This window comes from Capricornis sumatraensis, chromosome 1, assembly GCF_032405125.1.
Source record: "Capricornis sumatraensis isolate serow.1 chromosome 1, serow.2, whole genome shotgun sequence".
Lineage (NCBI taxonomy): Eukaryota > Metazoa > Chordata > Mammalia > Artiodactyla > Bovidae > Capricornis > Capricornis sumatraensis.
In genome coordinates, this window is record NC_091069.1 from 18,308,811 (window position 1) to 18,326,734 (window position 17,924).

The window sequence follows — 17,924 nt, forward strand, 5'->3', positions numbered from 1 at the left end:
ATTCAGCAACAGGGCACACATACGACCCTATGGACATATGCTGAGGTCCTGAGTGCCCATTGAAATAATGGAAATATTTTTTGATAAGGCGTGGCCCACCAGACATGGCATGGGAGGGGTATTTCGCTCCATTTCCCAGCTGGTATACAGGGAATTCCCTACCTAAAACTGGCTGATTTCCCCCCATGTGATCCCTTCCCCAACAGACACAGACCCCTTGAAAGGTGCTAAGATTGGTTCCCCTTAACATACAGAAAATAGCCGTCAAAGTACTTTCCTCATCATTGCTTTAATGATGAATGTCTAGAAGCTATTTCTTGATTCTGATTGCAAACACTGTTGGTTGTGAAAAAACTATTCTGTCCCAAAGAACTGTCTCTTTCATCAAACTTTTTGGATCGTGACAGCTGAACATTTTCATGTGTACTCTTTCCTTTCTGAGTTTTTTTCACCGGCAGCAACAATAATACTAAGATACCAGCAAAGTGAAGGCTGTAATACCAGGAGCTAAAAGAAAAAAAAGGAAAAGTTTACTTTATTAGATTCTGATAATTAACAAGACCTAATTTGACATCTGTCACAACTGTCCCAAGCCCCTTAGGATGTGTATATTTATTACATTATTCTAGAAGAAAAATCCCCCTTGGGTGAAACACAAATCATGTATGCCTATGGGTATTTATAAAGCACTGTACAAACCTAGGCCAGTTACAAGCATGATACTAGACATCATATTACATTCCTTTGTAAGTGTCCTAAGGCCAGAACTAAATAAAACAAAAATAAAAATTTACTTATTAATAGCTGTATAGATCTGAAAATATCTCTCAAATCTGCAGAGTCAAATACTGAGTAAAGAATACAGGTGGTAAAGACACCATAAAAGGCTTGCCTGCTACATATTGCCCCTAATTAAGTCACAAATATTCCAGTGATGTCACGTTGTTGCTGTGAAAGTCGATCAGTCACGTCAGGCTCTTTGCGACCCCATGGACTATACAGTCCATGAAATTCTCCAGGCCAGAATACTGGAGTGGGTAGCCTTTCCTTCTCCAGGGGATCTTCCCAACCCAGGGACTGAACCCAGGTCTCCCGCGTTGTGGGCGGAATCTTTACCAGCTGAGCCACAAGGGAAGCCCAAGAATACTGGAGTGGGTAGCCTTCTCCAGTGGATCTTCCCGACCTCAAGAATGGAACCAGGGTCTCCTGCATTGCACGCAGATTCTTTTACCAACTGAGCTATCACGGAAGCCCAGTGACGTAACAGATAAGCAATATAGCTTCTTGATCGTAACTGTCACAAAATAAAGGTCACATTATTAAAAATATTATTAGAAGTATCATGCCTCAAATTAAATATAAACCAATGTGACCTACTGCTTCTATAGCTGTAAATCTCAATGTTCCTGAAACAGAATATCCAATCAATAGCTCAATCATATTTAAATATATGTAATAATTCTGTTAAAATGAAAAATTCTAACACGAGTTACTTATGTCTTCCTGTATGACTCTTATCATATTCAGTTCAATAATTCTGTGACCATATACTCTTGCTGTCATTCTAAATGCTAGGGTAATAAGGAATTTATGAAAGAATAAAGCTTTTGATCTCAGACAGATCACTATCTAATACGGGGGAGGTGAATTTGGTGGGTGAGGGAGAGAAGACAGATAAAATATGGAATTCAAAATAATAATTTCTATCATGTAGAGATGACAGTAATTCCTCTAGAGAAGGAAATGGCAACCCACTCTATTATTCTTGCCTGGGAAATCCCATGAACAGAGAAGTCTGATGGGCTACAGCCCACGGGATCAAAGAGTCGTGCCTGACCGAGCGGCTAAACAACATCAACAAGAGCTGACGATGTACCAATGAAGCGTAAGAGTGAAAAGGGCACCCACAGTGAAATTTAAGCAACTGATTATCTTTTGATTGAATAAATTAAGAGAATAATTTGTGATAAAGAATAAGCTATACTTTTTAAACTACTTCATCATATTTTTTATTGTTCATCTTCTATAGGTTTTCCTTTTCTTTTGAAGTTAGTGGTCTGACACCCTAAACTCTTGGTCCATGGACTTTATTAAAAGCTTCTGGTGACCATCAGAGGATATACTGCCTTGGCAAAACAAGTCCATTTGAAAAACCTGAATGAACTTTCTGGCCAACCCAGTATTTACTTCTGCCCCTAAAATATCTCCAGTGACTCATAAGCATCTGCTGTAACATACAAACCCCCAAACCCTGGCTTTCGAGCAGGGGGCTCTCACCACCCTTGGCTCTTGAGCAGGGGTGAGCAGCCTTGGCCCATGGGTCAAAGCTAGCCTGATGTCTCTCTCTCTCTGTTAAACTGAGAAATAACTGACAAGTAACACTTCAGGTGTGCAACACAATGATTCAATCTGTTATATGTCATGAAATGATTGCCACAACCATGCAGTTCATGTCCAAGTGTAGAAAGAAGAGCTCCACTTTGCAGTGAAACTTTTGAGAGATCTGAAGCAGTCGGTACCCAGGTGATAGCCCTCTAAGTCACACTCTTATCTCAAGTCTGATCGGTGTTAATCATTCCATAAATAAACTTGAGACTGCTAGGTTTAAGATGTAAAAGTAACTGACAATGCACTTAACTGCAGGAAATAAGTTGGGTTCTATTTTTCTATTCTACCTAAAAGCAAGAAGCTTTCCTAAATTTCAAAATATGATACAAATGAACTTATTGATATTTACAAAACAGGAATCAACTCACAAACACAGAAAGCAAACCTATGGTTGGTTACCTAAGGGAAAGGGCACAGGGGAGAAATAAATTAGGAGGCTGGAATGAAAATATACACACTACTATATTTCAATAAAATTTTTTTTACAAATTTCCAATGGCACATTTGTTAAGAGTTAACACTTACCTGTAAAACATGAGTGAAGGTTTTACAGAAAGAAGTACAAATGGCACAACTGTGTAACTTATTGTTATCTGAGTTGCTATCCATGTTATAACATCGTACAAAAATTTCAGCTGGGGAGGTTCGAGGAAGTAATGTCTAAAGTTATTTCTCACCTGAAATAAACAGAAATATTCATCTTTAACAATGCTTATGGAATCACATCGACTCCATCAACTGTTCCAAGGACGTGGAATAGATGAAACTCATACATTGCTGCTGGGCATCTAAAACGGTACTGTTACTATGGGCAAAGCTGGTTGAGAGAAAACTAATACACTTATAAATAGATATAAAAACTATGGAAAAAGCATGGTGAAGCATGGGGGCAAAACGTGTGAATCTGAGTGAAGAGCACAGAGGAGCGTTTTTATAACTTTTCTGTGGATTTCAAATTGTATCAAAATTAAAAGCTTCCCCACCAAAGTTAACAACTGCTTCAGTCAGTTCACTTCAGTCCCTCAGGTGTGTCTGACTCTTTGCGACCCCATGAATCGCAGCATGCCAGGCCTCCCTGTCCATAACCAACTCCCGGAGTTTACCCAAACTCATGTCCATTGAGTTGGTGATGCCATCCAGCCATCTTCTGTCATCCCCTTCTCCTCCTGCCCCCAATCCCTCCCAGCATCAGAGTCTTTTCCAATGAGTCAACTCTTCCCATCGGGTGGCCAAAGTACTGGAGTTTCAGCTTCAGCATCAGTCCTTCCAAAGAACAGGCAGGACTGATTTCCTTTAGGATGGACTGGCTGGATCTCCTTGCAGTCCAAGGGACTCTCAAGACTCTTCTCCAACACCACAGTTCTAAAGCATCAATTCTTCGGCACTCAGCTTTCTTCACAGTCCAACTCTCACATCCATACATGACCACTGGAAAAACCATAGCCTTGACTAGACGGACCTCTGTTGGCAAAGTAATGTCTCTGCTTTTGAATATGCTATCTAGGTTGGTCGTAACTTTCCCTTCCAAGGAGTAAGCATCTTTTAATTTCATGGCTGCAGTCACCATCTGCAGTGATTTTGGAGCCCAGAAAAATAAAGTCTGACACTGTTTCCACTGTTTCCCCATCTATTTCCCATGAAGTGATGGGACCAGATGCCGTGATCTTCGTTTTCTGAATGTTGAGCTTTAAGCCAACTTTTTCACTCTCCTCTTTCACTTTCATCAAGAGGCTTTTTAGTTCCTCTTCACTTTCTGCCATAAGGGTGGTGTCATCTGCATATCTGAGGTTATTGAGATTTCTTCCAGCAGTCTTGACTCCAGCTTGTGCTTCTTCCAGTCCAGCGTTTCTCATGATGTACTTTGCATAGGAGTTAAATAAGCAGGGTGACAGGGTGACAATATACAGCCTTGACGTACTCCTTTTCCTATTTGGAACCAGTCTGTTGTTCCATGTCCAGTTCTAACTGTTGCTTCCTGACCTGCATATAGGTTTCTCAAGAGGCAAGTCAGGTGGTCTGGTATTCCCATCTCTTTCAGAACTGGCACACCTGGCTTTCCCATGCTTCACGTTACTGTGCCTTCCTCTCAGATGAACCGAGTGTGGGTGGGGCCTGCCTGCCTCACTCAACACATGTGCCAGGCACACCCATCGGAGCTCAGGGCTGGCCCGGCCAAAGCAGCGAGGCCCCCAGTCCACGTGATTGGCCCTGCAGGATGAGAAGGCGTCCCCAATACTCACAGCTCGCGCCACCAGCGTCATCAGCACTCCAGTGAGAAAGGTCAGGTAATAGCCCGGGTACACCCCGTGCCAAATGGCAGAGAGGAAGAAGGTCTGGATGATGGGACTCAAGGAGGCGCGCTCGTAACACACCCTGGAAACCACGACACACATGAGTGATAAGAAGCCTGTCACGCTCAGGACCATCTTTCTTTCACTCCCACTCAGGATTTAGGAAAACAACCACACCTTAGCTTGGCCATTAGCCTCAGGGAGACTATGGTTACTATGAGGTTTACAAAAAGATTTTTCACTTCTGTCTTCTTACTGGTATCACCAAAATGATCATTTCTAGTGTGTGGGGTGTCTATACTATGTACAGAAAAACTTTAATAAATATAAAAGTTACTCTTATCTTACATTATTTTATTATTTTCTTCACTAACATTTAGGACTTTCAATTGATCTAACCATACTCTATTGGGAACCAGGTTGTGCTTAAAAGTCTTCTGTCACAGGTGGAGAACTTATATGAAAATGAGATTTTCCTAAGGTATGAAATTTAAAATATAACAACAAAAATAACATAACAATTAGCTCAGAAAATGTGCAGCCACTGGGGAGACTTCAAGGCACCATGAAGTGACTAGAGTATATTCTGGGTGTTTCAAGAGGTAAAGGTCATTATTTGTCATAAATAAAGGGCATCACAGAGAATGGTGCTTGGAGTCCCCCTATCACAAGAGCAGTGTTTTGTGAAATAAACTCAAAACCTGGCAGTATCCCATCGGGAACGAGGAGACAGGATCCCTGGGAGTTTCTGTGCACTGTCCTAAATTTGCATCCTGTAATCAGTCCTCTGTCTTCCCCCTGTGCTCCTGACAGCCTCCTCTTTATTATTCTTAACTCAAGTGCCTCTTCTTCCCCGGCACCCCCGTGCCTGCACGCCTCCTGCCCTCTCATCATCATCCTCACTACAAGGATCAGCATGTGGAGATTACTCTGCAGTGTTTCTAACAAGACCTTGAATTCCAACTGCAGAGGTTCAGTCTTCAGATCCTGCACCCAACATATAAAGGTCTACTGTACTGGAATAGTTGAACTATTGTGGAAAATCTAATGCATACATATGGTAGTTATGTAGCCACTTTTGTTTGGTCAAATCTCCCATGAATGAGGGACGTACTGGCGATTCCAGACCTTGGTGGGCACCTTTAAAGGCAAGTGGAGAGGTCTGCGGTAGCTACATTTAGGACTTAAGGCTAAACAGTTCTCAGGCTTGGTACCACCCTGCTTTGGAGGACAGTAAGTGTATTTCCTCGTTAACACAAAGTCACAGCATTCATTTAATTTAATCTAATCAAGAATGTGAACCCAGTGAAGCTCAGTCTCAAGACCCAGAGGCCAAAGCATAGCTGAAGACGGTTCTGGAAGGAGCTTACCTTTTGAGCCAAAGAGCTGTCTGAATATTCCAATTATCGAGAAACATCTTCAAACTTGTCGACATCTGAAAAACAAAGCAACTTTTTTCTTCGGCAAACAAAATAATGAAGCTTTAAAAGGTAAGCAACATTTTACTGGCCTAAGAGTACACCCTTGACAGTGACAGTGGGGTGTGGTCTCTTTCCTAAATACTGCTTTCTAATGGAGTATCATTCTACAAAAGGAGTTTACTGTGGGGAACACCTATAAGGTGTTCTCCCTATAAGGACTTCTCGCCGTTTTCTCCTGTGTGTTAATAACACTTACAGGGGCCATCGTGGAATCATCCCAAGACACTCCTGCAGAGCACGTCAATAAACAGCAGTGGCCGGTCACTGGGCACAGCCTGGATGCCCCCCTACTGGCACAGCCCCCTGTGCCCTCACCTCCTTTAGCCCCTCACCTATCCCACTTTGGGGAGTCTGAGGCCCTCTGGACCTGCTCCCCGGGAGGAGTGGTCTGCACATCTTCCTACCTTCCCAGCCCCTCACTCAAGCCTCTAAGACTGTGCTCAGCAGGGCCTCTATTCCTCCAGCTTCACCTGTCAGTACCGCTAGGTAACAACAAGGACCACGACCCTGCCCCCAACCTTGGGCTGCCACCCTTGACTGGAGCACCTGGCTGCCTCCTACTAAGAACTCAGCCTACAGCATCATTTCCTCCAGGACGCCTTCCCTGGGCCACTAGTCCAAGCTGGACCGCTCTGCCTTTCTGATCACAGCCAGTCTTGCTGTGTCTCTGTAACCCGAACTGGATTCAAGCCCAGAAGGGCCTTATTCACCAGATCCCCACGGCCTGGGGCACATAGCTGATGACTGACAAATACTGGCTGAGTGAAAAGAGTGAGATTATTGCAAATCTTTCAGCACCACTCTTGGAACATCATGTTGTAATCTACGAAAGCAAGTTAAGCCACTTAAGAATCCTGCAGTGACTGACTGCTTGATGCTGCACTAACCTCTATTTGCTTGATCCTCAGATTGGAAATTAGGTCCCAACGGGCAGCTCCATTTTCGTCATATCCTCTGAATCCAAAGCCCGCCGCATTGTTGATGGCGTCAGCTGCAGGACATGAAGGAAAAGGAAGTGTTACGAACCTGTGTGACAAACTGCCGTGCTGCCCCAGAAGATGTATGTTATCATAGACTATGCCCTTGAATTCTATTAAAGTGGACTTATTCTCATTTTATCTGATACTATAATAAAATGGGCCTTGCTCCAGCTTTTAGGATCTAACAGTTTTTAGGGCTTCCCTGGTGGCTCAGACGGTAAAGAATCTCCCTGCAATGCGGGAGACCTGGGTTCTGATCCCTGGGTCGGGAAGATCCCCTGGAGAAGGGAACAGCTACCCATTCCAGTATTCTTGCCTGGGAAATCTCATGGACAGAGAAGCCTGGAGGGGCTGCAGTCCATGGGGTTGCCAAGAGTCGGACACAACTGGAGTGTCACTTTTCAACAGTTTTCAGGATCAGTCCTTGTACACAGGACGTGAACTGTGAGGTTTGTTTCTCCTGCAGAGATGACCCTAGTTTTTCTCATCGGTCCTGAACTACACATTCTCAAGAAGGCATCCTCCTGGCTACTGACACGTCCAATGCTAATGCAAAGCCTATTCACATGTTACTTACCTAACGTCCATGCAAAATAGTACTTGGGTCTGGCAGCCAAAAGAGAGACGTAGAGATAGACCACCTTTGTCGGCCATGAAGCTGTGGCCTGAAAATGCGCATCAATGTTGTACTCCACAGGTAACATCTTAGAGATGATCAAGTGGAACAGTAAGGAAAGTCCACAGACTAAGAGTTTCTGAATAACTGCGACCTGAAAGCAAGACAAGTTGTCATAAAACTAATCCGTACTCCTTTTACTTCCTTCCACGTATTATCACCAGATGACTCACTCTGAATATAGTTATTAAGCTTGTATAACTCAGTCAAAAGTCCTGAACTCTCGTCATGCTCAGCATTTAAAGCCCTCACTGTCTCACAGGTTGAATATGCAAAGCCTTATGTCTACCTCTGGGTCATGGCTCAAATCACACCAGAAACACCAATTTGTATTCGCAGGACTTTCAGTAATTTAAAAAAATAACAATCTAAAAGCAAACACAGGTATACAGGATGACTATGTAAAAATGTTACCATTAATAAGTTTGGGTAGAGATTTTTATATGATCACACTCACACATACAGTTTATTTTTTTCCACCGTGCCTTCTCCCTGGTTTCCAAGTTCTAGCTATTTCATGGAAACTATTTTTACAATAAACAACTTTTACATTTCTTTAAACCTGAAAGTTCTTTTATACAATTTTGTTCAAGATGATAAAACTAAAAGAGCAACACAGGCAAGAAAACAAAAGCCCTATATAAAAGATTCTGATGGAAAGAAAAGGCAGACCTTTACTTTTTTCCGGTAAGGTTAAATTACCTCCAGAGAACCCAACTCATGGCTTTTTTGTATTTTCAGGAGGCCAGACTATTTCAATCTGATTCTATATAAAGGAGATTCTACAGCCTATGGAGGGAAAGAAAGAAGTAGACGAAAGAAGAGGCCAGATCCAGATGAAAGAATGAAACAAAATACTTTTGATTAGTGTCCCACACAGGAATCAAATAATATTCCAACTAACTGCAGTAATTTGCAGATAAACACTTATTTAACACTTTCTGTAACGGGGCCAAAAGCAAGGCTCAAAGGCAAGAGTGAGAGCACGTGCCAGATTCCTGCACTTTATTCCTGCACAAAAAAAGCTTTTTTCATTCTCGGGCTGCTTGTCAGGAGACACTAGACGGTAAAGGGCTCTTTGCTGAAGCTGTTCTTATTCTCATTTTCCTGGTCGTCTTTCAAAGCTTTCTCTAGAAAAGTAAGGCTACCTTTCCTTCACCCTCCACCTCCAAAATACCTAAGCTACACGTCTGAATAGAAAGAGGTTTGCAGCAGGTAATTAGAGAAAAATTACAATTATAAATGAAGTGAGATGAACCAAATGACCTCACACATGAACCTAAATATTGGCTGTATCCTTTTAGTAACATAATGAGAAATACCAGGGCCCTTAGACTGCGCACCCTAGTTTCTAGGTCTCAGTTTAAAAACAGTTAACGTAACAGAAGCCATTACATGCTTGTGCCCAGTCTCGTCTGACTCTTTGCAACCCCATGGACTGTAGTCCACCTGGCTCCTCCGTCCATGGGATTTTCCAGCAAGAGTACTGGAGTGGGGTGCCACTTCCTCCTTCAGGGTATCTTCCTGACCCAGGGATTGCACCCATGTCACCTGCATTGGCAGGAGCATTCTTTACCACTGAGCCACCTGGGAAACCCTAAAGTAACATACCTGACCTCAAACACCAGCTGGCACACACACCCAGGACACCCCTTAAACAGCTGAGCCAATGTGGGATTCAGTACAGCTGAGTCGCTCAGTCAAGTCCGACTCTGTGATTCCATGAATTGCAGCACGCCAGGCCTCCCTGTCCGTCACCAACTCCCGGAGTTTACTCAAACTCATGTCCATTGAGTCAGTGATGCCATCCAGCCATTTCATCCTCTGTTGTCCCCTTCTCCTCCTGCCCCCAATCCCTCCCAGCATCAGAGTCTTTTCCAATGAGTCAACTCTTCATATCAGGTGGCCAAAGTACTGGAGTTTCAGCTTTAGCATCATTCCCTCCAAAGAAATCCCAGGGCTGATCTCCTTCAGAATGGACTGGTTGGATCTCCTTGCAGTCCAAGGGACTCTCAAGACTCTTCTCCAACACCACAGTTCTAAAGCATCAATTCTTTGGCGCTTAGCTTTCTTCACAGTCCAACTCTCACATCCATACATGACTACTGGAAAAACCATAGCCTTGACTAGACGGACCTTTGTTGGCAAAGTAATGTCTCTGCTTTTCAATATGCTATTTAGGCTGGTCATAACTTTCCTTCCAAGGAGTAAGCATCTTTTAATTTCATGGCTGAAATCATAATCTGCAGTGATTTTGGAGCCCAAAAAAATAAAGTCTGACACTGTTTGCACTGTTTCCCCATCTATTTCCCATGAAGTGATGGACGAGATGCCATGATCTTCGTTTTCTGAATGTTGAGCTTTAAGTCAACTTTTTCACTCTCCTCTTTCACTTTCATCAAGAAGCTTTTTAGTTCCTCTTCACTTTCTGCCATAAGGGTGGTGTCATCTGCATATCTGAAGTTATTGATATTTCTTCTGGCAATCTTGATTCCAGTTTGTGCTTCTTCCAGCCCAGTGTTTCTCATGATGTACTCTGCATATAAGTTAAATAAGCAGGGTGACAATATACAGCCTTGACGTATTCCTTTTCCTGTCTGGAACTAATCTGTTGTTCCAGGTCCAGTTCTAACTGTTGCTTTCTGACCTGCATATAGGTTTCTCAAGAGGCAGGTCAGGTGGTCTGCTATTCCCATCTCTTGAAAAATTTTCCATAGTTTATTATGATCCACACAGTCAAAGGCTTTGGCATAGTCAATAAAGCAGAAATAGATGTTTTCCTGGAACTCTCTTGCTTTTTCGATGATCCAGTGGATGTTGGCAATTTGATCTCTGGTTCCTCTGCCTTTTCTAAAACCAGCTTGAACATCTGGAAGTTCACGGTTCACATATTGCTAAAGCCTGGCTTGGAGAATTTTGAGCATTACTTTACTAGCATGTGAGATGAAGTGGTTTGAACATTCTTTGGCATTGCCTTTCTTTGGGATTGGAATGAAAACTGACCTTTTCCAGTCCTGTGGCCACTGCTGAGTTTTCCACATTTGCTGGCATATTGAGTGCAGCACTTTCACAGCATCATCTTTCAGGACTTGAAATAGCTTAACTGGAATTCCATCACCTCCACTCGCTTTGTTCGTAGTGATGCTTTCTAAGGCCCGCTTGACTTCACATTCCAGGATGTCTAGCTCTAGGTGAGTGATCACACCATCGTGATTATCTTGGTTGTGAAGATCTTTTTTGTACAGTTCTTCTGTGTATTCTTGCCACCTCTTCTTAATATCTTCTGCTTCTGTTAGGTCCATACCATTTCTGTCCTTTATCGAGTCCATCTTTGCATGACATGTTCCCTTGGTATCTCTAAATTTCTTGAAGAGATATCTAGTCTTTCCCATTCTGTTGTTTTCCTCTATTTCTTTGCATTGGTTGCTGAGGAAGGCTTCCTAATCCTAATGTGGGATTAGTAACTTGGAAAGGCAGGAGGTGAGGGGGCCTAAATCTGGGAAGTGTAACACCCGGTTCCCATGGCCTCCCGCTGAGCAGGTGGACAACCCCTCCCCTATGCTGGCAGGAGGTCAGAAGTTAACCCTCAGGGAAGCCTAACCAGAGAAGAACCAGGTTTAGGGACGCAGGTCTACAGCGGGGCTGGAATGAATATGGAGACGTGGGTGATGCATCCTGAGACGTGATACCCTTCAGCACCCGCCCAGCCCCCACCCCTCTTCACTCAGTGCCCAGCTCCGGGGACCAGCAGTCAAGTCTGGACACCCAGAGCAGAAGACAGGAGAAGTCTTCACTCAAGAACCCAAACAGCCCCAGAAAAAATGCCTACACACATCACAGGAGAGACTGACAGGGGTTCCCTGGAGCCATCCTCCACTTCTTACACAGTGAAGGATTTTCTGTTTGGACATGCTGAAGTCACACGTCATAGTCTCCTCTGCAGCTGAGTGTGGCTATGTGGTCACGGGTTAACATGGATAACTTCTGTGGCAAGCATCTTAGACCATGGAGATGAGGGAAACACCCTGCAGACAGCAAACCTGGCAGCACTTGGAGCTCCAGCCCATGGAGCTGCCCTGTTATCCGTGGACCGCTGACACATGAGCTGTCGAGTGAGAAAGAACACAACTCCCACCTTGTTTAAACCACTGTCATTTTGGTCCTTGGTTCAGCAGCCAAACCTGTACCTTAACTAATGCAGCTGAAGACAACTGGGAGGCCCCCAGCAAATGGGCCACAGGGTCCTGACCGACCTACCTGGCATTCAAAGAGTCTCCACACCCCACTCGTAACACAGAGTTTCCTACTGCCGTTGAGTGATCTGTAAATAACTCCCACCGTTCGACTGTGTGAACTATGTACATATGGAACTTAAATTTATCATTGCTGTTGCTGCTGCTGCTAAGTCGCTTCAGTCATGTCCGACTCTGTGACCCCATAGACAGCAGCCCACCAGGCTCTCCCGTCCCTGGGATTCTCCAGGCAAGAACACTGGAGTGGGTTGCCATTTCCTTCTCCAATGCATGAAAGTGAAAAGTCAAACTGAAGTCACTCAATCATGCCCGACTCTTAGCGACCCCATGGACTGCAGCCTACCAGGCTCCTCCATCCATGGGATTTCCCAGGCAACAGTACTGGAGTGGGGTGCCATTGCCTTCTCCTAAATTTATCGTTAGACACATTTATTTGGTTTCATTTCTTTGGCCCAACCCACATGGCTTGCAGGATTTTAGTTCCCTGACCAGGGATTGAACCTGGGCGTTGGCACCAAAAGTGAAGAGTCCCAACCACTAGACCACCAGGGAATTCTCTTGGAATTTTAATTTAAAATATATTCAAACCGTGATATATGCTGTTGTCAACAACCTCTTGTTTATGGTGTTCAGAACCTGATGGAGAGTGACCTTTCATAAGGGTTTTCTGTAAAATACTCCATGACTATAAAGCATTTCCTCACATCGTAGGTAACCTTACTTTTGTTCTTTAATCATAGTTGTACTTCCACAAGGCATCACCACTAGGTACTATGTGAAGAGTCATTTACCTTGAAAAACGTTTTTAAAGAAAAAAATGGGTATCTTATTTTTTTTTTAAAGAAAAGATGACAACACTGGTCTCCTGAAATAAACAAGGCTAATCAATAGATGCTAGAAATGCTGCAGATGAATCTCCAGGTCTTACATTTGGTGATGGCTCTGTCCTTTCGTACTGTATCTCTTCTTTCCCATTTTCACCTGACTGCGTCATATGGTACGATCTGCCTTCGATGAAAGTGATGTAGTCTTTGTAAGAGCAGAGCGGGCCTGCCAGGATACCCATGAAGTTACAGTTGTAACTTAAATACTCCAGAAGGCTGGGCATGCGCCTGCAACAAAGAGAAACGCTATGCGTAAGACACGTTTGCTTTGTGAAAACGCGATGGGAGTGATCAGCTCCAACCTCGACTCCTCCTACCATTTCCAAAATAAAGCAAGCTGTGATTTTCATCTGCCTCCAAACAATAAGAATCTAAAGGTTCAGAATGAAGGAATGCTCAGTGGTGTTTGTGGATAAAAGAGTTTCCATCCGGGTCTTTATGAGCCACGACAAAGCGTTTCTAACTGATTTCCTCATGATGAAACAAAGTCAAGGTGGACAAGATAGGGCAGAAGATTCATCTCTTACTAGTCAATCACTCACTCACTCACTTAACAAATCTGTGTGTACCCATGCTCCTGGGTCTAGAGACGCAGCAGTAAATACCAGAGGGGGATTCTGCAGAGAACTTACACAACAGCTGCAGAAAATCAAGAATAAAAAACAGACAGCTAAGTGCTACAAGGGGAAGGGGGCATTTTATTAACAAGCCAGGAAGGCTTCTCTGATCATGAGATGAGTAAGGGAGTCATGTGAATGTCTAGGACCAGGACTCCAGGGACAGGGAGCAAAGAGCTGGGGCAGGTCCAGGCGCAGGGAGGCCAGTGTAGTGGGAGGGGCTGAGCTGGGGAGGCAGGGGGGATGTCAGTATGCCGAGGTGGGGAACACAGGGCCTGCCTTACAAGCCATGGTGGAAGCTTCAGATTTTATTCAGACTGTGCTGAAAAACTACAGTGGTGGTGGTGGTGGTGGTGTAGGGGGCTCAGTCATTTTGCGACTCTCTGCAACCCCATGGACTGTAGCCACCAGGCTCCTCTGTCCATGGGATTTCTCAAGTAAGACTATTGGAGTGGGTTGCCATTCTTTTCTTTACTACAGTAGGGTTTCCAATACCTATGTTTTCAAAAGAACCCCTCGAGCTCGTGTGTGTGGAGAGAGGAGGGTGGAGGAGGGACCACCAGGCAGGAGGATGTGGGATCCAGGGGGAGGTGATGGGGCTGGATCCATGCAGGGGACAGCATCTGAGTACAGCCTGGCAGCACAGCCCTGGGGTCTGCAGATGGATGGGGGTGGGGAGCGAGGGAGAAGGAGTCAAGGATGTCTCCCAACATTTTTAATTCAGTTGCTCTCAGGTCCGTCCAAATGGCACATGGTATCTAAAGTGTACCAAGCATTCCAGCTCTCGATGCAGGAAACCTGAAGAAAACCAGTAACACAGGACACTATGAAAATGCATCAGAAGTGTGAATTTTTTATACCTTAAAACCACCTCTGGGACTTCCCTGGTGGTCCAGGGGTTAAGAATCTGCCTTGCAATGCAGGGGATGAGGGTTCAGTCCCTGGCCAGGGATTGAACTAGGATCCCGCACGCCACAGAGCAACTAAGTCCCTGGACCACAACTAGAGATCCCACATGCTGCAACGAAGACCTGCTGCAGCCAAATTTAAAAACATATATATATATTATATATATACAAACAGCTCCATCTGTCAAGTCTGCCATCTACTGACAACCATAAACCACCACAAATAAAAGAGCAGCTACAGCTGGGGATGATAAAGAGGCTCTTAAACGTGTTATAGCCCCATCTGCCTCTCTAAGATGACACGTGATCTCCTAAAAAAAACACGCAAATGCTTTCTGTGGCCAAAAGGGGTCAACAGAACCTCCTCATAAATATTTTTATAAAAATAAAACAAAGAGAAAACAGTGCTCTGGTCCATCTGACACCCAGCTAAGTCACCACTTAACTCAAAATGCCTTTTAAATTTTTCTACACTTTGTTGTTGTTGTTCAGTTGCTCAGTCATGTACAACTCTTTTGTGACCCATGGACCATAGCCCTCCAAGCTCCTCTGTCCATGGGATTTCCCAGGCAAGAACACTGGAGTGGGTTGCCACTTCCTTCTCTAAGGGATCTTCCCAACCCAGGTTATCGAACCCACATCTCTTTCTTTTTTAATATAAATTTATTTATTTTAATTGGAGGCTAATTATTTTACAATATTGTATTGGTTTTGCCATACATCAACATGAATCCGCCACAGGGGTACACATGTTCCCCATCCTGAACCCCCCTCCCTCCTCCCTCCCCGTACCATCCCTCAGGGTCATCCCAGTGCACCAGCCCCAAGCATCCTGTATCCTGCATTGAACCTGGACTAGTGATTAGTTTCATATATGATATTATACATGTTTCAGTGCCATTCCCCCAAATCATCCCACCCTCTCCCTCTCCCACAGAGTCCAAAAGACTGTTCTATACATCTGTGTCTCTTTTGCTGTCTCGCAAACAGGTCAAACCCACATCTCCTGCTTGGCAGGCGGATTCTTTACCACTGAGCCACCTTTCTACATTTCAAATTGCTTAGAACCTTAAGTACTTTTTCTTGAGGACTCAGAAAAGATGGGAGCAAGGCATTTCTGGCAGATTTTCCCTCGTAGTTCTTCCCATGTTGGGCTGAGTTAGAGACTTTATCACCACCTCACACACAGCACAAGTGCCCAGTCATCACAGAGCTGCAAAGAGCCTGTTATTCTCCAGCAACAGAGCCTCATTTTCAACACTGCTTACTTCAAGACCAGAACAACGCCAGGTTATCTAAGCCAAAGTTCATCTTACCGCATCCAACAATGTATCACAATTTGGAAGGACGGGAGATAATTCTGACTTATGAAACTTGCTGAAGTCATTTCTGGCTCAACTGTCATATCAAACGACAAGTCATGTTAGGAAAGAAGCTGATAACTGTAATACATGCAATTAAAATTCGAACTGAGCATAACTGTAATACTCTAATTATGGTATCAATGGAAGACTCATTCTTCATTCCATAAACACTGATTTGATATCAACTGTGTGTGGAAATGTGAGAGAACTGTGGGCAACAATGAGCTCTGTGATTTTACGTTTGGGTAGCAAATCTGAAAAGAGTCCTCTCTGCCTCCTTCCACTGTTCAGACAAGCAGAGAGTTGAATTTAACCAGCTCTGGGGTTCTTGCCAGGTGGCCACCTAGAAGGGCGTGTCTATTAACGAGAAGTTCCTGGGATGGGCAAGGACTCATATGGATCACAGAGCCCAGATCAAGCTAACCTCTCACCAAACAAATAAATTCAAGTGCATATTTACTGATCTATAAAGACTGGCTGTAGTGAACTCAAAAGAGTAATTTTAAAGATGGGGAAAGTATAAGAAGATTCTCAAGACATACAACCTGGGATCAAAGGTGAGCACTTTGGGCAGGGCCTCCTACTACACAATCTCCTTCTTTTGACAGCCATGCATATATTAGTCCCAGATTTGGGTGCTTGTCAGATGCTTTTCTTCAAATAAAATGAGTACCTTATCTCTAATTATATTAGATTAAGGCAGGCGCCACCAAGAAATTAAGCTAGTCCTTAGATGAATCCATAGGGGACCACAATAAATGACATAGCAGCCTACTGCAGAAGGAATTCCCCAAATAGCAAGGTGAATATCCTGCTGGTTCTTCATTATTTCAAAACATGGCATCTTTGTGCTATATTAACATATCGCAGCCCAGGACCTGCTATCAAGTCACTGGTCCACAAATGGTAGCTGCAGTTATTACTCATAATTACTACAGGAAGACCATGCAGTCTTCCTGTCTTGGGGGAACTCAGAGCCTCTCGGGAGTCAGGATATGGTACTCAGGAGGTAGGATGATAATATTCTGTGGGTGCCTATGAAGGCAGGCCTAGCCCAACCAGACTTGCTGCAGAGGGAGGAAGGTGTGGTTCTCGTGAACTAAGAGCCTTGAGGAGGACAAGCCAGCCTTGGCCTTGAGTACGTGGGTGTCCTGACAGAGACAGCAGGAACTTCGGTGGGAGACGATTTATAGGCACGTACCTGACCGCTAATCCCCTCTGTGACGGAGTCAGCTCTTCATCCTTCCGAAACATCCCTGAGAAATAAAAACAATTTATCAGTTACGCTTTCTCCCAAGAAAAGAAGCGTACTTCTTCCCATTCACACGTGCATCACTTTCTTCATTTGAAATTCATGCCATAATCCCAATTTTGGTATAACTGGTCCCTTTCTTTCTCATTACAGCACAGGCTCTGTCACTGAACTGAATGTAAAATTAAGAATAAATAGTGAAGGAAAGTGAGCACACTTTAGAAACCTTAGAGTCGTGTCCCCACGACTCCTGTAGCCCACCAGGCTCCTCTGTCCATGGGATTCTCTAGGCAAAAATACTGAGTGCATAGTCATTCCCTTCTCCATGGGATCTTCCCAACCCAGCGATCGAACCCACGTCTGCTGCATTACAGTCGGATTCTTTACCATCTGAACCACCAGGGAAGCCAAAGCAGAATTCAGTATTTTTCCTATCTTCCCTCCCTCCATTTCCTTCCTCTAAAAAACAGCAGAAAGTTATGGTAATCTCTCAAACAAAAGGTGGTTGGAATATGACTTTTTCAGTGATGAAAGATTAATTTCCAAATTCTTACCATCATGAATTTCATAAGCCAAACTAGTGATCTTCTGGGTAATTATCATCATTGGGCTGTGAAAAAAGAATATTTTAAAAGCAGAAATTTAAAACGATACTTATGATATATGCTTATATGACTGCAAAATCCTGACATGAAAAAAGACCCCAAGGGATTCTGAAGACAGAACTCCAGGGCTGCTGAGTCTGGGGAAGGGACGGAAGACAGGGAATCTGGGCTTTCTGCTTTGCTTTAAGAAGAGGCTTGTCCTCTACAGGAGACCGTGAGGATAGG

The 17,924-nt window shown here is 44.0% G+C and overlaps 1 protein-coding gene across 1 annotated transcript in view; it reads right to left on the reverse strand.

The window, feature by feature from the left end:
• Positions 1–281: 281 nt before the first annotated feature.
• MBOAT2 (membrane bound O-acyltransferase domain containing 2) overlaps positions 282–17,924 on the reverse strand; it is a 50,952-nt gene continuing 33,309 nt past the window's right edge. The window contains exons 3-11 of the mRNA XM_068981536.1: positions 17,649–17,704; positions 17,044–17,098; positions 12,998–13,181; positions 7,718–7,910; positions 7,048–7,151; positions 6,050–6,114; positions 4,629–4,761; positions 2,914–3,065; positions 282–507 (exon numbers count right to left, since the gene is read on the reverse strand). Coding sequence (XP_068837637.1) covers positions 282–507; positions 2,914–3,065; positions 4,629–4,761; positions 6,050–6,114; positions 7,048–7,151; positions 7,718–7,910; positions 12,998–13,181; positions 17,044–17,098; positions 17,649–17,704 — 1,168 coding nt within the window. The remainder of the gene's footprint in view (positions 508–2,913; positions 3,066–4,628; positions 4,762–6,049; positions 6,115–7,047; positions 7,152–7,717; positions 7,911–12,997; positions 13,182–17,043; positions 17,099–17,648; positions 17,705–17,924) is intronic.